Source organism: Pezoporus occidentalis, unplaced genomic scaffold, assembly GCF_034315485.1.
Source record: "Pezoporus occidentalis ecotype Australia unplaced genomic scaffold, CSIRO_AGI_Poc_V1 ctg249, whole genome shotgun sequence".
NCBI classification, from domain to species: Eukaryota; Metazoa; Chordata; class Aves; order Psittaciformes; family Psittacidae; genus Pezoporus; species Pezoporus occidentalis.
The window spans coordinates 874,292-898,143 of record NW_026914383.1 but is presented as its reverse complement, the minus strand read 5'-3'; the positions used below and the strand labels follow the sequence as shown (position 1 = coordinate 898,143).

Here is a 23,852-nt window from a genome sequence, read left to right as displayed (position 1 = left end):
AACTAAAGGGCTGTATTTGTAATCCTTTACACCAAGCTGAGATTGAAAGGGGCCTTAGAATATGTCAAATGATGCACACAAATACACTGACCCAGCTTTAAGCTGATATAACACAGCCACTGTACAAACAGGACACACACACTGAGCACCTCAGGCTTCCTTTGCATCACAGAGAGCAGAGAGCTGGACACAGACCAGCCTTCAGTGTCTCCTGAAGACTGGCATCCAAAAGGATCTGAGGGAGAGACCCTCAGCAGGAAGAGGCTCTGACACTTGCCATCTCTGCTGCTACTGAATCAGTATACTCACCAGCTGAACAATTACTCACTTACAATGTCTAAAAGAGATAAATTAATGAAATAATTTCAAAGTGATACCAGGACAATGAAGCACGTACAGACCTGCAGTAACCATTTATGATCCTGCCCGACACCACTTTTGCAATAGGCTTCCAGTACTTGGGATCTCCTTCCACTGGAGCTCCCAGTAAGACCACATCTTCAATGATGCCTTGGAAGTCTGTAAAGATGAAAGTAGAACAGCTCAGATTGAGCAGACAGATCAGGAAATGTATTTTAACACATCCGTGAAGGAGGGGGTAGGTTCTGATGTGTACTATGGAAAACTCAACACTTCTGTGATTTAAAGACAGGAGCAGCAGAAAGGAGGATCTTGAACATCATTCTGCATAAATTGTGTCTGCAGTTCAAGCTGGAGTCAGTAAATGTGAAAACTGGAAATCCTGACATAGTGAAGGGGGAAGACTGATGGGAAGAGGGAGAAATGGCTTGGAATGGTTTGTATTGGAAGGGACCTTAAAGCTCATCCAGTTCCAACCCCTGCCACAGGCAGGGACCCCTTCCACTGGAGCAGCTTGCTCCAAGCCCCTGTGTCCAACCTGGCCTTGAACACTGCCAGGGATGGGGCAGCCACAGCTTCTCTGGGCACCCTGTGCCAGCACCTCAGCACCCTCACAGGGAAGAGCTTCTGCCTAAGAGCTCATCTCAGTCTCCCCTCTGGCAGGTTAAAGCCATTCCCCTTGGCCTGTCCCTACATCCCTTGTCCCAAGCCCCTCTCCAGCTTTCCTGCAGCCCCTTCAGGCACTGGAGCTGCTCTCAGGTCTCCCCTTCAGGAGCCTTCTCTTCTCCAGGCTGCCCCAGCCCAGCTCTCTCAGCCTGGCTCCAGAGCAGAGCTGCTCCAGCACTTGCAGCATCTCCGTGACCTCCTCTGGCCTTGTTCCAACAGCTCCACATCCCTCTTGTGCTGCTGCCCCAGAGCTGGATGCAGGTTGCAGTGGGGGACTCTCCAGACCCACTTCGATAATCTACCAAATTTGTTTGATTTTCATAAAGGGCACTTTAACCTGGGTGCCCAGGGCATGATTTGCTGAAAAGGAATGTTGACTTGGATGCATAATCAATCTTCCTCTTATCAGACAGCCACAGCTGGGCAATCCACCAGAAATCATGACTGAATGAGAAAATTTGGGCAGCTCTGCTACTTTACTAAAATTCCAGTAAACATATTAATATCTATTCATAAATCATCTTGGTAAAGAGAGCTCAAGAGTGATAGCATAGAGCTAAATGAAATTCAGAGTCCTTGGAGGCTCATGGGCATAGCATGCCAAATCCATACTCGCCGGCCCTGGGAGCCCAGCATTCACAAGCTGTGAGCCAAACCATTCCCAGGCTGGCCTTTGCATGCTGTAAGCTGTATGCTGAAGTTTGTGGGGATGTGAAAGTGGGAATGAGTGCATAGCACCTCAAGTTTGGATGGGGAGGTGCTGCCTGACTTGGTTTTTTACACGTAAATCAATTGGTTTCCTTCCCCTGATAGCAGGAAAGGACTTGGAGCTGCATGCAGTGCCTGGGTCTTTCTCTGCAGTGTAAATCCCAGCACCTGCCAACAATCCAAAAGAGCTGCTGTGGTATTATTTCTTATTGCAAAGCAAATTTTGCACCAATGGAGAACAGCAAAGAGCTATTCCATTTTGGTAGTGTAATCTGAGAGCAATAAAGTCCTGTTCCCAGCAATCATGGGCAATGAAAAAGACGCTCAAGAGCTTAGCCAAAAAGAAAAGAAACCCAAAGCCTCTCAAATGGCGAGCTTGTTCCAACCAAGGTACTAAATTCCCTGGCCATAGTGTGAACCAACTGAATAAACACACAGCTAATTCATCAGCATCCTGGACATTTGGGCAAGGCATTGGAAGCTTTTGTTTCTCCAGTGCTTTGTACAGCTTATTTCTTGCTTAGAACTAAAATGCTTGAAAAATACACACTTTGAATTGTTGACAGAAACCTGAGAACAGATCACTGACCTCTACAGTGCTGACACTCTTGTTTCCCAGTTTGCAAAACTGTTCCATGATGAAGAACAATAAAGACTGCACAGGCAGGAAAATAAAGAAGAGGGGGCAAAAAATAAAACCTGGTAAGATCACAGAATCCCAGCCTGGTTTGGGTTGAAGGGACCTTAAAGCTCATCCAGTTCCAACCCCCTGCCACTGGCAGGGACACCTTCCACTACAGCAGCTTGCTCCAAGCCCAGTCCAACCTGGCTTTGAACACTGCCAGGGATGGGGCAGATTTGCTGAAAAGGAATGTTAACTTTGATGCATAATAAATCTTCCTCTTATCAGACAGTCACAGCTGGGGGATTCCAGTAGAAATCATGATTGAATGAGAAATCTTGGGCAGCTCTGCTACCTTCCTAAAATCCCAACCAATATATCAATATCTATTCATAAATCATGTTGGTAAAGAGAGACCAAGAGTGATACCATAGAGCTAAATGAAATTCAGAGTCCTTGGGCACCTTCTCTGGGCACCCTGTGGCAGCTCCTCACCACCCTCACAGGGAAGAACTTCTTCAGCATTAGATAAATCAGTACACTGTGATTCGTCACCTAGTTTGGTTCCAAGGTTCAGGTTCTGGTGGTAACAGCAATTATCAATAGTTCACTCTACTTATTCACTAAATGCATGGGAATTGTGATGAAGAAGTATGACCAATAACCACCCTATGCAGTAACTTGTCTCTAACGGGTCATTGCTGCATTTTCTGCTCTAATACCATTTTCTGAAAACCTCCTGAGCTCTGGCTTCCAGAGTCATTTGTGATCAGCTATCCCAAAGGTTATTTCATTGCTTTGCAGAACAGTGTTTTCTGTGAACAGCATCTGAGTTTCTGCCATGGTGTTTCACTGGATAATCCGTGCTTAGCTGTTTGTCCTCAGAAATGCCACTGCCATCTGGATACAAAAGGCTGCATGTCTAGGCCTTGTATTCCTTTTGTGTGAGACGTCCAAGCCCAAACCCAAATGAGTCTCAGATGTCGCAGGTCCCAGCTCCATTCCTTCTGTGGCTTGCGCTGGAATGTGCCTTGGCAATGTGCACTGAACATGCTGCTTTTCATCTCACCAACAGCTCAGCTTTCATAATTCAATTAAGGAACTGAAAGATCACTGTGCAGTGGGGAGCTGCTCTGATACATAATTACAATGCAAGATTTCCTTAGAATGGCAGCCAACCCTAAAGACCCCTAATGATTTCCTTTCCTGTATTCCTTAGCTACAGTCCCCTTATTCCAGCACGAGGCTGCACACCATTAAATAAAAACCTGGAAATATCCCAGCCCTTGGCATTCTTTGGACACAAGAAGAGTAGATTTAGGGCCAGATTAGGATCTGGGTTCTGGCTTTGGGAGAACTCCATTAGGATCATTCTGGATTTGATTAGATTTATTTTGAGGCCACAATTCCTGTTTTTGAAGGCTTGGATCTGAAACCAGAAGTGAAGTTCTGGTACACAGCTGTCAAGAGAGAAACTGCTGACCTGCTCTGTCCTCACTTGACTCTATTCCCACCTTCTTGGCCTTTATTGAACATTTTCCTTTATAAAGCTCTTTATTTATTAGGGGCTCTTTGTGAGGCTGGATGGTTAATGAAGTAAACTGCCACAGAGGGGGAAGGCTGCAGGCACACACTCACTACTGACTCAACTCCAAGATGCAATTTGCATCAACTGATCATCATTTTATTCTCTTTCTAAATCAAAAATAGAATCTATTAATAAACAGAACCACAATGGGTAATAAATTGACAGATGGTTTTATACTTGACTTTGGGGAAAAATTACCATGAAAATAGCAGATGACAGTGGCATTTTAGTGACTTAAATGGAAGGGAGGACTCAGGGAATCAGCTACAATAGCTACAGAGAGCTTCCAATAAAGGCAAGCCATCCTCTGCCAAGATCACAGCATCGTGTGGGCAGCTCACAGACTGATCCAGCAGCTGAATGTCACTAAATGTCAAGTTGTTGTTTACAGACTGGAGACCAAACTGACACACTGAGCACCTCGAGTGAGCACTGCGTATTTAATCCACTGAATGTGTGGAAGTGACAGGAGAATTGGGCTCCAAATGCATTTCAAAACCTTTTTGTTTAAGGCTTTTGTCTTATACTAGAAGACTCAAGCTCTGTTCCAGAACTCTTTCTCTTCTGTAGATAGAAGGCAGAAGTTCTTCCCTGTGAGGGTGCTGAGGGGCTGGCACAGGGTGCCCAGAGAAGCTGTGGCTGCCCCATCCCTGGCAGTGTTCAAGGCCAGATTGGACACAGGGGTTTGGAGCAAGCTGCTCTAGTGGAAGGTGTCCCTGCCCGTGGCAGGGGTTGGAGCTGAATGAGCTTTAAGGTCCCTTCCAACCCAAACCATGATTTGATTCTATGATTCTCTTGGAAGAAAACCTTCTCTACTGGCAGTGAGGAAAATGAAGGTGAAAAAGGTTAGAAGGTGAGTTTTACCTTTTTCTTGAGCCATTTCCTGCAGGCAGAAGTAAATGACTCTTGCACCCAGACTGAAGCCAATCAGTGTGACAGGTCGCTTGCCCTAAGAAAGAAAAGGAAGAAATGCCATCAAATACTATTCTAGACCCAGAAAGAGACACTGGCCAGGTGATCCCCAAGACCCTGATCCACAAAACACACTTTGATATTTGATATCTTTTCGCTATTCAAAAAGTCAATTGAAAGAATCTAATGATCACAAGTTACAATAAAGTAGATGCTTCAAACAGAAACAAACCAGAAGCTGTCATTGGCTTGAGGTTTCCAAATGAAAGCCTAATTCAAGGATCAAATTCTTCCTAGAAATGTTTCAATGAACAGAAAAAGGTGTAACACAAAAATATTGACCGCTTCTAGATTTGACTGACAGCAGCACTGTGTGGTTGTTCTACAAATGATGTGGGGTAAGCTAATGAGATTTTCTGTGAGATCTAAGGGAGTCTAAGCTCAACAAGAACATAAAATGCTCTTCGTGTTAAGGAGGGAGTAGGTGTGCAATGGACTCTTTAGCCATCATGCTATCTAGTTTGAGATGCCCCCAGCATTGGAATGTGTGTTTTCACAATAGAGGATGCTTAAAAGGCAGAAACAAAAGCCCGCAAGCAAATCAAAGAGCTCATATGAAATCAAGTTTATTGCCTTTCCTTGTATTTATCAGGGTGCATTTTTAACACTCTTTACTCTCTTTCCCTTTTCACCTATCTTTACTTTCTGTTCTCAGGTTTCCACTAGGTGCGTTGGCCAGGCTGTTTGGTGAGCTGGTCAAGCCTCTTGTCAATTATGACCTGGATCTCCTCTTCTTCAATTAGAAAAGCTTAGGTTAAATGGTACAAATCTCTGATTTACTTGGGATCTCCTATTTTCCCCAATGAACCAGATTCATGCAGCATTTTTTTCATATTATTATTAGGGTTTTTGTCTCTGGAAAGATATCACTCGGGAGTTAAGGAGCATGACTCTAAAACTTAACCTCCACAGGCCATATCCCTTCCAGCCATTATTCCTGGATCATTTCTAACCAGTTACCTGCTGTCGACTGAGCAGGATATGTGCTAGGTGCTTGCCTACTTCAGCAGAGCGATGGAGACACACTCCCCAGGGGTTGTCAATGACACTGGCAACAGTCAAGAGCGAGGTTGGCCAAGTCAAAGCTGTCACAATACCTGCCACACACAAAGCAAACAGCACAGCACAGTCACAAATCGGGGCTGCTCTTGGGAAACATCAAAAGCAAGACAGGTCACTGAAGTTGAAAGCTAAACCTGGGAACTTGTCATTTCCAGTTTCTTCTTTCTCAAGAGCTGATTTAAGCAATGTTTTGCTAGATGGAAGATAAGAAAGAAGCTGATGTTCTGATATGGAGACAAACAGACACTGTGCATGAATGTAACCTGCATGTCTGAAAGCTTTATGTAAAGCAGTAAAACCCAGTGTAACAACAGAGAGAAATAAACACAGTCACACGTCAAGGAAGGTGTTTCCAGCTGTCATTTTGAAGGAATGAGACAATGACACAGAGGCACAGCAGGACAGGAAAGCAAATCTAAACTATAGGTGTGGCTGAGGATCTCAGCTACTCCTTTAAACAGACACCAACACTGAAACTGCACAAGAGCCACTCGAACGGATCTGATGTGATTTAGATCCTTACCTGACAAGACAGTAAATTTTAGGGCTTCTTGAGCCATCATGTTCACAAAACCATTCAGCAGGGTATCCAAGGCATTGCCAAGCTCCATCAAGTACTTGGATTCCCAGGCCAGACAATACTGCTCACTCGACTGCAACATGCTGCTCCATGGTGCTGTGAAGCTCCCTGAGGAAGGTTGTAAAGATAGAATCTATGGTCAGAGAAAGCACAACAGCGGCTTACTCATGGAAGTCATGTCTGAAGCCATGGCTACAAGAGGTCACCCTGGCTGGATGAGCCCAACAGAGAATTAGAAAAGAACCTGGAATGCACTGATCTACTGTGAAAATCAGGAATCATATTTAAAAATAAAGATTTAGACTCTGTATTTGCACTGGTTTTGGTCTCTGTAAGGAATTGTGTAGCTTTAGCTGCCTTGGCAAAGAGGCTTCAGCATCGACAGGCTCAGAATTCATGACCCATTCAATTGATTCAGAGACTGCAAAGACAGATGGACATTAACACTAATTATGTCAGGTATTAAGGACATTCCTCCTATCATCAGCCATCAGGCTGAGTCCTGCAGCTCCACCTTCTAATGTAGGCCAAAGGAAGGCCTGTCTTGAGAAAGATGAGTGCTGAATGGCTGCGTGGACTGAGCTCAATGGGACCAGAGGCATGGAAAACACATAAGATCTTGTCAAAATCCACTGCAGAGCAATTTCCTAGCACTTGAGTGAGGTGGGCAAAGACTGCAGCAATGATCCTGTCTGAAAACAAGCACATCCAGCCTGCAGTTAGTTTTACTTTGCCATTCAGCTGCTTCAGTTGAGTTGTTTTCCCTCCAGGTGTTAACCCCTTCCCATACTGCTCCCTCTCCAAAGGGTGCAGGGCAGAGAGCCCCAAGTCAGATCATACCACAATATACTCTCAGCTCTGTGAACATCCAGACAGGCAGCTTCTGGGAGCTCAAAACTCACAAGGCAGTGAATTCCCTAAAAATCCCATCCTGTTTTAAGGAGTCATGGGAGTGTGTAAATAGACAGATACAGCTGTAAGGAGGAAAAGGGATGACAATCCTAGTTTTGCTTTTGAAAACATTATAGCAGATTGCTAGTTATGGAAGTAGAATGTGTGTCATTTGTAACTCCCTTTTAAGGGCAAACAGACACAAAAGGGTTCCTGAAGGGACACACTTGTCTTTGTAACAGTGCCTGGGAACCCTCCAACCCTGAGGATCTGGACCCCTGGCAAGCAGACAATGAGAGAAAGCAAAGCACAGTACTGCAAAGTGAAAATAACCTTAATCTGACAGCAAGCTGCAACCTAACAAGGGGGAGGACAGACACATCTTTCTGCATTAATGATACCCAGTGTTAATTATGAGGCTTTGGAAGAAACTGGCAGCTGTTCAGTCAGGTTCTGAACCTATCAGACAGTTGGCATATTTTATGTGACAAGCTGTATTGGCAAACAAAACACTACAGACCTTTGAAGGTTGCTGCCTGGAAGTTTTGAGTGTTGTGTTTAACAGGGTATCCTTCACAGAACTTTCTTGCCAATAAAGCTCATTAGGTGGCAGACACAGGAGAAAGATACTCTTTTCTGTTAATTACTGGAGGAGAAACATAAGGTCTCCAAGCTAGGTGAGACACTTTGTACTAGTGCTGGAAATGATCCACTCCAAACAGACCGTTCCTAGCTAAACCATATAGCATTTATCAACAGAAACAATCCTGCTCTGACTAGCACTCCTATTATCACTACCAATTTAGTGTCCTCTCTCTTTCCTCTGTTTTGACTGCGACTGCAGACTGGGTTACAAAGTCTCATATTGAGAGGGGATCTGTTTTAGTCACCAGGCCATGCAAGTATGGGGAAGCCATGGCTATGAGAGCACAAACACTGCCTGGAGTGGGATCCAGACATGGCTCTCAGGCTTCTCTTGGTTTCCTCATCTTATTCTTACCATATTTGCCAGGGCACAGCCATCCAGTAATTGCTATGGTGATGTGAAGCTGCTTTCCTTCAGTAAGTGGGAGGAATTCAAACTCTTCTATGGCTCCCACACGCTTCTTCATCTTGTACCCTACAAACAGCAAGGCAGAAATACAAATTGAGAAATCACACAGCAAGGACAGACTCTGCTAACAGTAGACGTTCAGAGTAACTTGGGATAGGGTTGTTTTTCCCTTTCCAAAACCCTCAGCTAGTCCATGCATTACTTAGAACTTGGTATGGAGCCAGCCTGATCCTTCTGAGCTTGTGCAATCTGAAGCAACCAGCAGAAGGCTTTTTTTGCTTCAGACCAGACATCAGATGTAGGAGCTGCTGCTTTCCATGGCAGCATCTTTCTAACCTAGAGCAGCAAGCTTTCATTTCCTTCATTTCCCATCCCTGGCAGTGTTCAAGGCCAGGTTGGAGAGGGCTTGGAGCAATCTGGTTTAGTGAAAGGTTGCCCACGGCAGGGGCTTGGAATTGGATGAGCTTAAGGTCCTTTCTAACCTAAAATATTCTATGATCTTGTGCCTCAGTAGCTGAGAAATGTGTGGTCACCCTCTTACCAGTAAGGCCAGCTCCAGCTGCTCCAAAAAGTGATGCCATGACAGCAATTCCAGCAGTTGAACCTAAAGCAGCTGCTCCAGCACTTCCTATGACTGTAGCAGCTCCTGCAGCAACCAGGGGGGCAGCAAGACCCCCTGTCAAGCCTGAAGATGCAACAAGTAACATCACTAGATTATTATGACTTCTAAAATCAGGCAGTCGACTCCCCGTGCTGTGTGAGTGCTCCTAATGCTACTGAACGAGTACAGATGATGGTCTTTTTGGCATCACTGACAAAGGGGCTTTCTGAGTCCTTCCCCAGGCCCTGAGTCTCTGCACAGATTCTCTGAATGACTTCAGCAGAAATGCAAGTCAGAGTGTGAGGTAGCCTGGGGTGAGATGTGCCCTGTTTGCTTAGGAAATATTGATCTAGTCTCACACTAGAGAGTTGAAGTTTTGAGTTGAGAGTTGAAGATCTGATCCACTTATAACACACAGGATAAGAGTGAAAAGGGAGAAAACATGTTTTAAGGGTGACAACCTCAGTGTAATACTTCCCCCAGCCAGTGAAGCTACCCTGGAATAACTTTCCCAGCTAATTCTTTCCTTGTTGTGTGGATGAAACTTCTCTTGGATTTGGGGTTTCTTCTGTTGCTGTGGGGGTTTTTGTTGTTGGTTGGATGATTAGGGTGGGTTTTTTGCTATCTGAAGCAACATACTGTCTTCAGTTTGGCAAAGGAAAGCAGTGAATGTTTTAAAACTAGAGCATGGGCTCAAAGTTGTGATGGTTTCTGCTGCTGGATGTGAAACTCAGTCATAGCCTCCCCCCTCTGCCCCTAGTGCTGTGCATGCAGTTCAGGCCTGCAGGTCTCCAAAGCTCCTGGGGCAGCCTCACCAATCACTGTTCCGCCTCCAACGGTTGCCAGACCAATGAGCAGGTACCTCTTCAACTTCTTCCTTCTTTCCTTCTTTTTTCTTGCTGCTTCTGCAGTTCTGGATGGGGATTAGAATCACAAACACTGATGGAAAAGCCTGACGCATTACAGTGCTACATCAGAGCCTGCTTTTATTCTCCTCAGTGTAATCTCCCAACTGGGAACAACAAAAAGTAACATGCAGGTGTGGACTGTGACAACACACTCAGATTCATGAGCATGGACATAAACCCACAGATGTACACTGAAAGGATTTAATTGCTGACAAAAGCCAACAGATGTTACTTACTTGGAAAACCCTTCCTAATAGGAATGAAGCTTGTAAGAAATAAGAAACAAAAAGTCAAAGTCATTTTAATAACTATATACTGCCTATGTGTCATAAACTAACACAAGAAAGTGAAGTGGGAACAGGGAAAAGTGTTTGGAACAAAAGGGAATAGGGGGAATTTGGACTAACAAACACTGAATTGAACTATTTCCCAGCAACAGAGTGTATATTGAGCTGCTTTTGAATTGCACATCACAATGTAATAATAGAATAGGTATTAAACAGTCATTAGTTCCTTTGTCTGTGTGCATTTAAGCTACATTTTAACAGGCTTATCAGGAATAGGTAAATCAACCTAAAAGGAGCAAATATCACTTATTAGGCACTACTTTTGGCTTCTCTCCACTGTCTTTCATTTCTCTTTTACCAGAAATGCTTCCCCCTTCAAAGGAAAGTGCAAGAAACAGAGTATATTGGAATAAGTTGTTTACAGAGGAAGGTTCTTTCCAGCCTGCTTACGCAGAGGTTAATCTGAGCCTCAAAACACGAGAATTTATCTTGCTTCCAAACTTGGATATTTTCCCTCGTAATCCTAGCCTAATTGTGGATTTCCATTACCCATATAATTGCCTAATCCTTCCTGGAACCCCCTAAGCACACTGTAATTTTGATAAAGACAATTTGAGATGAGTCCCAAACAATATACAGCTTTGTACAACACAGCAGGAGGAGAATGAAGCACAGTGGGTGAAATCCCTGCGTCGCTGAAGTCAGCGGCAGAACTCCCACTGACTTGCATGGCACCGAGGCTTTGTCTCCACAGAGATGCTCCAAAAAAGCCTCCATCATGTATTACCTTCTGCAGCTGCAGACATTAACTGTCTGCAGAGAACAACACTGCAGCCTGCAGTGGGCACTTCTGCAGTTTCTAAGTATAACTAAGTTCACTTGCTACACCCCCATGGTCAAAGGGGAGTTTGGATGTGCCCTGGTTTGTGCATGCAGTCCCTCATCAGAAGGCTGGCTTTGGAAGAAACCATTCCTGGTGTTCTTCAAACAAGTGCTGCAGTCTAATACCTAAGTTGGCAATATCCAGCAATTTCTGTTCTGCAGAGTGGTTCATCAGCTTTTATAGTCAACATGCTGTTGCTCCAGAGAGCTGAAATACACCTTAATTTCCAATAATGAGCAATTTGTGTTATTATAAAGATAGCTTGCAGCTAAATCCTGCCTGAAGATGCAGTAAGTAAAACTACTGTCATGACAAGTTTTACCTTCCATTGCTTTCCTTCTGTAGCTGTTAGCAACTGCTTTTGCTTTCCTAATAGCTTCTGCATTACAATTATCCCTTGATTGCTGCTTTTCATCCACTGTGGTAATTAACTGCCTCTTCTCATACTTCTCTGCCCTCAGTGATCTTGGTGGTGCAGGCTCTTGCCTGAACCACAAATTACATTCAGAGAGACTTTATGGGTGGAATTTCAGGTCATTTTCCAGTGATGAAAAGTGGCATAAGAACACATGAGTGAGCCACTGATGTCCTGTTTTCCAGTTTCTTGCAGAACCCTGTAACAAGGAGAGGCACACACCTGCAAGTCAGGACAGGCTTGGTGCTGATAATATGGATTTAAGTGTTTGGAGCATTGTTCTACAGAGGACTGTACATTTAGCCTTGCAGGTTCTGGGCCACAGTCCAACACATCCTCAGCAGCAAAGGCAGGAGGACAAATACCAGTAAGAAACACCTATGCAGAAGCTGCCAAAACCCTGTTTGGTTGTTACTGTTACAAAACCTCTTCTAGTGGCTGGTCAACGCTGGAAGCATCCTAAGCAGGTATCAATGTACTCCCTGCCTCCAAAAGGTCTCTGAGATCAAAGCGCTGACAGGTTCATGTTCTGCTTTCTTTCCCCATTGACTCCTAATTTTAAAACAAGCAAAGGGTTATTGGTTCCCCACAGATCTCTGCCTTGTTTTAGCACTGCAGAAATGGACTCTCACTATAAAGACATTTTTTTCCTTTTATATAATAGGTATTTACTTCCATGGCTGCAATTTGGGCAAAGAACAAGAGTGAAATCCATAGTTTCCACCATACACAAAACCCACTGGAGCTAGCTGCAGTGCTTGAAAGCCATGTTTGTAAATATGCAGCATAATTCACCAGCTTCTCTTGTCGTTATCAGACACACTGCTATATCTTTCAGTGCTACAGCATCCACAGTCCAGTCAATACAGAATTACCACCCTCAGTATTGGGGTTTTGCTGTGCTAAAAGCCCAGGACTGAGTTTGTTTCCACAAGCCACAGCAAAACAGTCCCCATTAATAGCAACCCTTGCTCCTGCATGCTAGATGGTGTCCTGTTTAGCAGTCCATGATCTCTGAGATTATTCTGACTTTCCCTTTTTACAGTGTGCTATAAAGTTAACCTTTATTTAAATAAAGCTCTAACTAAAAGATCCCCATCACATGCTTGGACTCCACGGTAATATCTGAGCTGTACTGTGTCAGGGACATTGATTAAAGCCTTTATTAGCACACAGATTAATCTCATAGCCCGTCTGCTGAGCTGACAGGCAAAAATACTCAATGACCCCTTGGAAAGTCCACTATTGACGTATTTACTGCCTCACTTATTGCTAAACCTTTGTACAATTCCTGCCTGATGAGTGGAATGTAAAAATACTACATTTCTTACAGATACCAACAACTTTTTGGCTGTTTCACATCTAAGAAGTGGTGATCTAGAGAATAGATCTATTAATAACACAGAATTAAGAGTCAGATCTGCAAGTATCTAAAGTTGCAGGCTATTGCCCTCAGATATCATTAGGAATTGGACAACTGTCTTTAAACAGACACAGAGGACAGATCCATAGGAAATAAGCAGCTGAGGATCTAACCCTGACATTTATAGGAACTTCATTCTGCAAGAGGCAGTTCTAGCTGAAGATACTGGGACAAGAGATGAGATACAAGACTCTACAGCCTAGGAGAGGCAACTGGAACAAGGATATGAGGTAGTTCAATGTGCAGTGGCCCTTACCAGCTTGCAAAGTTGGGTCTCAGCTCAGATTTTAAGACAGCTGAGCCTTCCTGCTCCTCAGTGCAGCTCAAGTGTTGTGAGGGCTCTGCAACCCTAATCAAGCCACAAATCATTACACTAACGGGCACGAGGGGAATGATCAGAGACTGGACTTAGGCACAAGAGATTACTGCTGAGCTTTCAAGCAAGACTCCATAGTCAACTCAAATGTTCTTACTCTGACTCTTCCTCTTTTTGTTCCTTCAGGCTTTCAAGCAGAGATTCCTCCAGGACTTCCAGCTCCTCCAAGGGGATTCTAAGCAGCCAGGTGATGTGGCAGATCAACACCCTGGCTCGAGCATCATAGTGCCCTGAAAGAGAGGGAAGAGCAGGAAACCAATCAGCCTTCATCAACCAGATTAGACAGCAAGTATCTCACTCAGCTGTGCTAGAGGATCATGTCATATACAAGCACAGCTCCTTCCCTTGGGCCCTCTTCTTCTTCTGTGTCTTTGAACACAACTCCTATTATCTAGAGAAGAGAGTGATAAATGGGAAATCCTCTGCCCTGCAAACCTCCTCCTGCAAACAATCATGGCACCAGGTAATTGCCTCTATGGCAGAAAGAGGATCTCAAATCCTTCTGTCTTTATCCTCTGTGACAGAGGCCTTTTGGCTCTGGATAGGCTGCATCTTCCTTCTCAACAGAGAAATGCTTCAGCAAGGCTAGGAGTAGCAAATATATGTATGTGTAACATGACACAGTGCACCTCAACTATGCACCAATGCAAGATATTATATGCTTAAAATGCACCTTTAAAATCTTTATATTTAATTCACCTTGCTGGCAGTAGGAGTTTAAAGCTACACACAAGCTCACCCAGCAGCATCACTGTATACCTTGCTGCAGGAGATGCTGGAGTGGACAGTGCCCTCAGACAACATGTGACAGGAGCAATGATTACTCCTGTGCTTATAAGCAGGTGCTCTTAAAGAAAAGACATTTTCAATGTAATAGATGTTAAATGATTTGTGCAACTCTTGCTTTCTGAATTTGTTTCAGTAGCACCTGCTGCTTCCCAGTGGGAGGCTTTGGACAAAGTTCTTGCTGCACTCTGGGATGAAAAATGCAATTGCTTGTCTAGGGTGTCTGGAAGATACCAGCAAGAACCAACTACAAAAACGGTTTCTGATACCCGCTGCACGTAGATCAAATATGGCATTGGGCAATTGATTAAGTATCTGTGTTTATTACCATCATTACCAAGATACCAAACTACTCTGGTAGGCTTTAATGACACTACTTTAAAGATTTGTGCTTGGTTGAGAAATAAGGATAAGGATTTATCTTCACTTCATCCCTGATATGTGTCACATCTTGCAAGCCCAAGCATGTGTTCCTTCCTTCTTGCTTCCTGTCTGCTAATCCACAACCTAGCTTTTTACTCAGCCAGCTTGGCAGCAAATCAGCCAGGCTTGAAAATATATTTCTTTTCAATTCCAGCTTAGCAAAATAAGTAGTTTTGCAATAACTGCCTTGTCAATTTTCCATGAAAAATAAAGCAAGCACAAAAATGGTACTTTGTTCTGCAGTGACACAGGCTAATGAGCACCCAGTGAGTTCATTCCTGTGAGAACATGTGAAAACAGCGATTTAAACCCTGCAAGTGGTGATATAAACCAGGCTACTTTTAGAAATGAACCGTTTGTTCAGTAGGCAGTCTCCATTTCATGAAGTTTATCAGACTAATCCATGGTACGGACTGGAAAGCAGAAAATTGTTTTATGTGTAATGTCATAGATGACTAAAATCACATTTATTTATAACGGGTTCCACAGGACACTCAGGAATTTATTCCCTGAATAGTTTTTGGTTTTCTTTTTAGGCAAAAAGTGATGTGCAGAAAATCTGCTGGCATTTTCCTCCCAGCTTTCCTGTCTTCCTAAAGAAAGAGGTCACCTGCTTGCCTGGAAACACTGGAGAAACCCCATCTCACTCTGGGTATTTCAGTTCAGAACTTCTCTGCCACCACATTTGTATACCAGTACATGGCATGTGAAGGTAAGGAGATAAACAATTCCATTTTTAACAGGTATGATTAATGATTTGTAATAAAGGAGCTGCTTTTCCTGAGGTGGATGCAGGGATAGAGTGTGCTGCTTTTGCCAGAAGGGAAGCTAAGATTAAACAGGATGGTACCTTGAGCTCTTTGAGCATTTTTAAGTACCAAATGTAAACTCATCAACATTATTTTCACAAAGACCAAATGCAAAGTGAACTTACCATCTCTGAGAGAGAAGGACAGAAGGTCCTAAAAGGCAAAAAAGAATATTTAAGTTAAAAGTGATGATATATGAGCGGAGGTATCAAAGCAGAGGCATGAAAATCCATTGGACTATGATTCAATTACTGCAGGATCACAGCTAATCAATATGGGAAGGCAGCAAGCTGCAGTTCAGCGAGGCAACACTGAGCAAAGCCAGGCACTTCTAGTTCAAAATTCTCCATATACAGGTACAAATGGCTGGAGAGAAGTAGATAATGCTTGGCATATGCTGAGGCATCCCATAATTTTTGTTATTAGTGATCCTGTTTCAATTGAAAGCACTGTGACTACACTGGACATGGTCATATATTGTCACATATACTCCTATTCTCAGTGAGGAACAGGTCTGAATGGACCAGTGGCCCCTATTTTCTTTGGCATTCTGAGAATTCATAGCTCTAGGCAGTAAGTCTGAACTGGCATGAAGTTCTGTTGGATGAAATGCTCCAAAATAGAAAACTCAGAATTTATGACCATCTGTTAAGGCTGAGGGACTTGACTTCTGTGCTGGCTCTTAACCATAAAAAGAATTTGAAAAACAAATCAATCTAATAGATGGTTTCTATGGAAAAAGCCATGAAAAAGAGGGCAGTGGTTTTACTACTGTGTTCTCTTTTATTGTCCCTGGACAAATGTGAAGTTCTTTCTGTAGCTATAACACTAAGCACTTGCTCAGTCTAGCTGCTTCCCTCTCCTACACACAAAAAAGGCAGAGCTGAATTTTACACGGAATCCTTCAGCCCTTTGGGAACACAAAAAAATGCAGCCAAAGATGTAGGAGGCTGCCAGGGAATTTATGGTTATTGGTCCCAGAAGCTCCTGAGGAAAATTTGTTTTGTGAAAATGTCTCTAATCTTTTCCCTGCTGCATGAGAAGTGCAGAAGGGAAAACAAACCATCCTTAATCAACTCCTGCTACATGAGGGGCAACTGGAGATACTATCCAGGCAAAAGGAGGTGTCTGGGCTCCAACTATCATTTTAACATGAGAAGAGTCTGCTACTTCATAAAGGCAAAGAGAGCTCTGGCATTCTGGGGAAACCAAAGGATTAGGGCAGCTGAGCTCCCACCTATGCATGCTTTTTCACGAGGTATAGCCCTAAAACCTTCACTTCACTGCTGCCTAATGTTTTCACCCACCCGTCCTCTACTGCTGAGTATCTGGGTGGCTGTTCCCATCCACAGAGAAGACTTCTATTGCTTGCCTGTCCTGTAACCTAATGGGATAGGATTTCCAGAAGGTAACCTAATGGGATAAGGGTTTCTGCTGGGCTGGGTACAAAGCAGTCATCACTGCTCCTTCATCCTGCACCCCCACGGCCAGAGTGCTCACCCAAAAGAAGCCCTGGTTTTCTATTTCCAGTGTGTGAATAAGCCTTTGAAGTTAAGTTAGTCACTGAATCAGGCCTCCTCTGTGCCCCTAACAACAAAGAAGTGTGAGCAGCAGGTTGAGGGAGGGGATTCTCCCTCTCTGCTGGCCTAAGTATTTCCATCCATGCGTTTCAAAAGGTGAGGGATGGATACAGGTAATCAGGTGATAAACTGGAACTCCTGTTTTTATTGCATCTGCACCAGTGAGCATTCTCAGCTCTTTGGAGCTGGTTTAGGCTTTGCACGTACTGCTGTGCAGTCATCTTGAACCCAGTCAGCACTGATTAGATTACTTCACAATTAGTTTGGCTTCCTCCTCTAAGCAGCAGTTATTATATTTCAGTCTTATTTTGAGGTTGGTGCTTTCAATCTCCCTGAGAATACCATGCACAAGACTTTCACCTGTAGGACTGAGAAACCTTACTAAAAAAGGGGAGAAATCTTTGTTCAGTCTTACCAGGTTTTGATGAATTGTTGCAAGTTCAAAACCCATTTCTTCACCAACAGAAAGCACCCAAGCACAAAACACAGGAAAATGGGCATTCTGAGTATGTTCAGAGAAAACCCAATGAATTCAGAATAAGATGTTTCAACATTTTCTCACCTATCATCACCTCTTTTTGTAGCACTGCCTTCTAATACTGCACCCACAGCTTGTGTGTTATGACTGCTGTCCTGAAAGGGTGCAGTTAACCAACCTGTATTAGTTTTAAGCTTGTATTAAGCCTGTATTAGTCATCCTCAAAGAATGCAAACAAAGATAAATATCCATAATCCTCAAATGTTCACTGAATCAATGTGAGCTCACCTCTAATCTCCTGACTTCATGGATCAGCCCTTCAGCACCTTTGAGATGGAGGGCATTCAAAACTGTCAGCATCAGCGCAGACAGGACCCTGCCACTGAACACACAGAGCAATTGAAGTGTGTACTTGTTAAAGAAACAGTAAATCCTGCATCACTGGCAGTGAATACAGAGAAATGAGAGCACCATAAAGCAACATAGCAAGAATTCACACCACTCTGACCCATAGCTCGCTTATTTTCAGGTAAGAAGGAAAAAGCTGATCCCAGCTTGATACACTGAGGCTTCCCACATGCCAGTATGTGTTCCCAAAGACATCCTGCAAGCCTCTGCTGTGTTGTCTGACAAAAGTCTTTCTAATTCTCAAAGTCTTTAATTCCATCTTTCTTGGATCACCTTGCCCATAGATATGCGTGCATACGGTATAGATGTTATGGAATTAAACTGACAGCTCTTCCTGCTCTTTACTTTCAACTAATCAAAGAACTGTTATCTCTAGCTCCTGTGTTCCACCCGAATCCAGGTGATAAGTGCCTCAGTTCTCTGGCTCAGAGCAAATACCACATGCTACTACTAATCCAGAGCCGCTTTTGTAAAAGCACATGGCGCCCTCATGCAACATAAACTTAGAGCAAGCACACATTAAATTCCACCAAAATTTCACCCTTAAATTCAGCAGCAGTGCAGGAAGACTTGATCAAATCTACAAAATTCATCCTGAAGCAGAGAGAACAAGGGAAACAACCTGGGAAATACCAAGCCATCTAAATGCAGGAAGAACTGAGCATGGCTTTACTAGTAAAGTTCTGAGCAAACAACATCAAAAGAGCTGCTCTTATTTTAGAAGATCTGTCTTAACTTGTTAATTAAGCTTAAGATTCAGTGCTACTGTACTCAGACTATTACAGGACTTTGGGCACTATAACACTGGATCTTTGGAACAGAGCTTCTGAGGCCTTTTATGGCTTAGGAGACATCAAAGATGGCAGAGATAATGGAAGCTGGTCATGATGACCAAGACAATTCACTCCTATCATGTTCTGACATATGCTGCTCTGCCAGACAGGAGTGTGCGATTACTCAATATCACTGTATGCACGGTGTCTTGCTGTTTCTTGTGTGCAGCACGTGAGGTGACAGTGGCCACATTATGCATGGCAGCAGCAGTCTACTGTGCTTTTCTCCCCCTGTGGCATAAGATGAGGCTGGATGAGGAGGTATCTTCCCCAGATGAGACTGCAGCAAAAGGTGAATGCCAGTGAAATGCTTCATCTCTTTAATCTTTGTGTCAGCTTTTACATCAGAACATTTATGGAGCAGTCCCAGTCTCACTAATACTTTCTCAGTGGAAGAAAATAAAGTCAAAAGTAACTTAATTCCTTCTGGCCAAAGCTGACTCTGGAAAAAAGACTGGATATTCTTAGAATGAAATTGTGCTGTTTGGAGCATGTATGTAGAGGTGTTTTGTCTTACAGATATGGTGAAGGGGTTTTTAAACAAGTGAAAATCAGGTCTATCATGTTCAGTGTTTCACCAAGATCTGTTGAACCCTCACAGGAATCAGCACATTGCAATAACACAGTCAAAGGAAAAAGTCTGACAGTTTTCTATTCCTTAGAGCAAGAGCATCAAAGGCACAAAACATTAATTCAACAGACAGTAACTGTGCCTCGTGCTCATCACTTTTGTGAGCTCTTTATGGATAGAGAGAATGCCAGTCACCCACACGGCTCCTCAGAAATATATGCATACCAGAAATACTGTGCAAACAGAACCTCAGTGTCAGACAGACACGTATGACAAAGCTCTTCTGCAAAAGCAAACAAGAGCGAGGGGAGCTCATGAACTTACTTGGGTGATGACAACAGGATTTTCTTTCAAGACAGGATCCTGCAGCAAAAGCTGGGCAAAAGTTTCTGTGCCTTCACCTCCTAGGCCATTAGCAAATGCTGTCATGGCAGGTAAGACAGCATCAGGCAGGTGCAGCCACTTCACAAAGCCCTCAATGAATCCCATCCGGAAGGAGCTGTAAGGCAAGAACTGCAGTCAATCTCCACAACTGTGTATTTTGGCAGGTCTCTGGTTTCAAACATTGATCTGTTCACACAAAAATCAAAGCACTGTAAGAGGTCAGCAGAAGGCAAATTGCTACACTAGCTGGCCAAACAAACAAACGAACAACCTGAACGGAGCCAGACCTTGCTTCAAGACAGGCTTTGAAGTCTGTAGTCTTGTGCTGAAGTATGAAAGGCTTAAAGGTGTAAGAGAGAAAGTCAGTACTATTAACACCTAATGTCAAGAGGATCTTCCACTCCCCTAACTTCAGAAGACCCCACGCAGAGTCTGACACCAGCTCCATCTGAGCTGCTACATCTCCTTTCCTCACCCCTCGCTACCCCATGAAATACCTTTGCTCTTCTTCAGGGAAGAGCCATGCAAGGGATATCCCACAAAGTGCTGCATAAGCAAATCTTCCCGGCTCAGCCAGCTGCTGGCTCAGAAGCACACCCGGTTCCTTTTCACCTGCCTCTCCAGGCCCACTGTCCTGCTTTGAAGACAAACCTTTCCACTTCTCTTCTGCAGCCATTTTTACCTGCAAGAACAAAGAGAAAAGTAGAAGGAAAAAAAAACATCAAAAGCAAACAACAAGCAGTTGGAAACCAGGAAGCAAAGACACAAAATGCCAGTGATTTTTCACTGTCACACTTGTATTAAATCAAGTCTGTCAAGGGCCTGCTTGTGTATCCCCCACCACAAGGCACTGTGACCAAAGAAGACAACTTTCTTCAGGGACACTTTCAGTTCACCAGTTCTCAGTGCTCAGCACAAAACGAGCTGACAATACTTCATGCAGCAAAGGGTAAGTCAGAGCTCCATTCAGGCATATCCTTCACGTGTTCATCACAAAAATCACATGTAAAATAAAAGCTCTGCAGGGGCTGCCTGGGAAATAATTTGCCACCTTCATCCTCAATCCAAATTGCTCCTGTATTTGCTGATAGCATCAAGAAAGTGGAGTCCAGTTGCAGCCTCAAATGGAAAGGACATTTAATGTGCCCTATGGACATTGCCATGTTTTGCTTGTGCCATTCTCTCCCATATACAACCTGCTACTGCTTTGTCCCTAAACATAAATTCCCTGCACCACACAGACCTTGAGCTGAGCCAAAATCCTGGTTTTTAGAGCACAGACATTCACACTTCCAACCAAACATCCTATAACTGCTCCTCAGGAGCTGCCCTGGTTATACAAGAGTCTAATCAAGCTGACTGAAATCAGGAGATGTGACAACAGCTCGTTTCACAATTCAATGTAACAACCTGCTCCAAAGCTTTGCTCACATCACCTGAAATGTCTACTGACTTCATCAAGATTCAATTGGTTTCTAAGTATATTTCATTATATACTTCCTATTTAAATGTTTCCTTCCTTCCAAGCCATGTAAGAAGTGGCTAAATAGGAATTAGGAGCCTGTGACATGACAATGCATCTCAGAGGATGCAGACACCATCTATGGGATAGTTTTAGAGTTCTAGAAGAAAGACACGCAGCACAGGAGCGGCTCTTTTTAAATATGCAGATTTGATTATGTGTGTGCTGTCTGTCACCAGGAAAGGTGTCTGTCTGCCTTCCCACTCAAATACGAACTGGAGGCAATTTGTGTTTCTCAAGGCTCACAGTATTTAACTGCTGAGGTACACACACGAAGCAAATTCAGCACTCCAGGGCCAATGGTTATCATAACTCATGCCCCTGTCTGCAGGAGAGCTCAGCCCCAATGCAACACAGACCTGATACCTCCTGGTGCCATCCATGCCTCAAGGCTAAGGCATCTCAGTGCATTTCCATGGAAACATCACATTCCAGCAACATGGCAGCACAAAGTCCACAGGAGTGAACTAACTCTGTTCTTTCCAATCAGAGAAGGGAAGGGCCAGATTAGGCTCCTTAATCCACTTGAGTGCCAGCCTCCACACCCAGGAGCTGCAGAGGTGGTGTGAGCCATTCCTCTGTGCCTTCTAGAATCTTACTACAAAATCTCAGTGTTGATTTACTACCCCAGGAGCTCCAAAGCCTGCATTTGGACTCCCAAATCCATTTCACATCACTTGCTAGGCTTTGATCTTCCTAAACCATCCAGACTTTCAGAGCAATTTGCCCAGAAATAATCCAATGTAAAAGTTTCAATAACTTCACAATTACTTGGCATGTCTACCCACCTCTGGACACAGATTTATTAGCTTAGTATGGGAGACAAAACCCCCTTCCCTGCTGTGATAGATTTATTGATCTGTTAACACAGGCTCATATGAAAAGTGAAGCAGCTAAAAAGGATGATCCAGAAAGAGTACAAGTGTTCAACCTTGTTTCCTAGTAACACAAAGGATATGACCAGTTATGCAGTGACACCAGAGCAGCTTCCTGCATGCAACTTTATTGCTGTTATGCAACAAATAATTAATGCTGAGCATCTAGCAGAAAGACTTTACCCTGAAGATGCTCTGAAGGGCAAGCTTGATGGGTGTCCCTCAAAAGAGGCATCTATTTCTTCATATATACCTAGGAAAAAAAGGGCTTGGAGTAAGTATAAAGGCATAAAAGGGAAAAAAGTGATTTAGTAAAGAAAACTTGAGCCATAAATTATGCTACTAATTCAAGATGAGGGAACGGAGAGCTAGAAATATAGCCCAGAAGTTATTTACAGCTTGTGGCACTGGAATTCACATCTCTGGCTCCAGCAGTGTGGTTCAGCAGCCAACAGCATTGCCATAGTCTGAACTGTCACTTGAAATTTGTTATCACTTCCAGCGCTGACTTTTCACAGCACCTTTTCTTGAGAGGTGCTGTGTTTTACACAGCGGCTGCCACAGTCCTGTTTGAGAAGCAGGAAAATAATCCTTTTGTGGACCTGAAGCTGTATGATACACATGTTCCCTACTGCTGGGAGAAGGAATGCAGAGATGTTGGCATCTGTGTCCTGAATTATGGCAAAAGCGACCGAACTGCTGACACTTTGATCTCCGAGAACTTCAGAAGGGCTGGAGCAGCTCTGCTCTGGAGCCAGGCTGAGAGAGCTGGGCTGGGGCAGCCTGGAGAAGAGAAGGCTCCTGAAGGGGAGACCTGAGAGCAGCTCCAGTGCCTAAAGGGGCTGCAGGAAACCTGGAGAGGGGCTTGGGACAAGGGATGTAGGGACAGGCCAAGGGGAATGGCTTTAACCTGCCAGAGGGGAGACTGAGATGAGCTCTTAGGCAGAAGCTCTTCCCTGTGAGGGTGCTGAGGCGCTGGCCCAGGGTGCCCAGAGAAGCTGTGGCTGCCCCATCCCTGGCAGTGTTCAAGGGCAGGTTGGACACAGGGGCTTGGAGCAAGCTGCTCTAGTGGAAGGTGTCCCTGCCCGTGGCAGGGGTTGGGGCTGGAGGAGCTTTAAGGTCCCTTCCAACACAAACCAGGCTGGGGTACAGACAGCGCTGCAGAGATGTAAAACAGAGATCAGATGGGACATGGAGAAGCTAAAGCTTGGGTTGTCACAAACCCGAGTGCGTTTGACGGGGTTAATCCGGACGCTTACAGCAGCAGTGCCTGAGGAGCGATGATCAGTACAAAGCTGTGGAGAGGGAGGCGCCCAGCAGCGAGGAATCACTAGAACACGAAGGAAACCCTTCAGCTGTGAGGCACACCACCGCCACAGCTGCCGATAGTCACTTTTACCTCAAGTCTTTTGCGTCTGTAACTCCTGCTGCTAACGTACTGGCTGCTTCTGACAGCAAGCCGCGCCTCGGACAAGCACTGAGGAGAGGAACAGCCCCGGCAGCAGGGAGCACAGAGCGCTCGAAGGGCAGGGTCCGGTCCAGTCCGGTCCCGTCCCGCCCGCTCGCCCCTCAGCCCTGGAGCTGCTCCCAGCCGTGCCCAGCCCCTCGCCCCCAGCTCCCGGCCCGGACCCCACCTGCTCCCGGCCCCGGCCCAGCCCGGAGCCGCCGCGGGGCTTCCGCCGCCTCCGCCCGCCCCTTCCTGCCTTGCCCGCCACGCAGTCTGCGTAGGGCTTGCGCTGGGCAGGCCCGGAGCCCCTTACGCAATCTGCGTAGCGAGGTGCGTCGTT

The 23,852-nt window shown here is 44.6% G+C and overlaps 1 protein-coding gene and 1 long non-coding RNA gene across 5 annotated transcripts in view; one reads left to right on the top strand and one right to left on the bottom strand.

Moving 5' to 3' along the window:
* Nucleotides 1-23,790, bottom strand: part of TMCO4 (transmembrane and coiled-coil domains 4) — a 32,491-nt gene extending 8,701 nt beyond the window's left edge. Inside the window, exons 1-12 of one of the 4 annotated variants that reach the window (XM_062622871.1) lie at nucleotides 23,700-23,790; nucleotides 20,166-20,350; nucleotides 19,609-19,783; nucleotides 15,540-15,567; nucleotides 13,494-13,626; nucleotides 9,920-10,017; nucleotides 9,045-9,188; nucleotides 8,450-8,569; nucleotides 6,502-6,666; nucleotides 5,877-6,013; nucleotides 4,809-4,893; nucleotides 402-519 (exon numbers count right to left, since the gene is read on the bottom strand). In XM_062622871.1, coding sequence (XP_062478855.1) covers nucleotides 402-519; nucleotides 4,809-4,893; nucleotides 5,877-6,013; nucleotides 6,502-6,666; nucleotides 8,450-8,569; nucleotides 9,045-9,188; nucleotides 9,920-10,017; nucleotides 13,494-13,626; nucleotides 15,540-15,567; nucleotides 19,609-19,783; nucleotides 20,166-20,344 — 1,382 coding nt within the window. In that variant the 5' untranslated portion in view covers nucleotides 20,345-20,350; nucleotides 23,700-23,790. The other 3 variants (XM_062622869.1, XM_062622872.1, XM_062622870.1) reach the window with 3 other exon arrangements.
* Nucleotides 1,466-6,319, top strand: LOC134165782 (uncharacterized). Its single transcript, XR_009965648.1, has 2 exons — nucleotides 1,466-2,436; nucleotides 5,572-6,319. It is a non-coding gene; the product is annotated as an uncharacterized LOC134165782 (long non-coding RNA).
* Nucleotides 23,791-23,852: the final 62 nt, after the last annotated feature.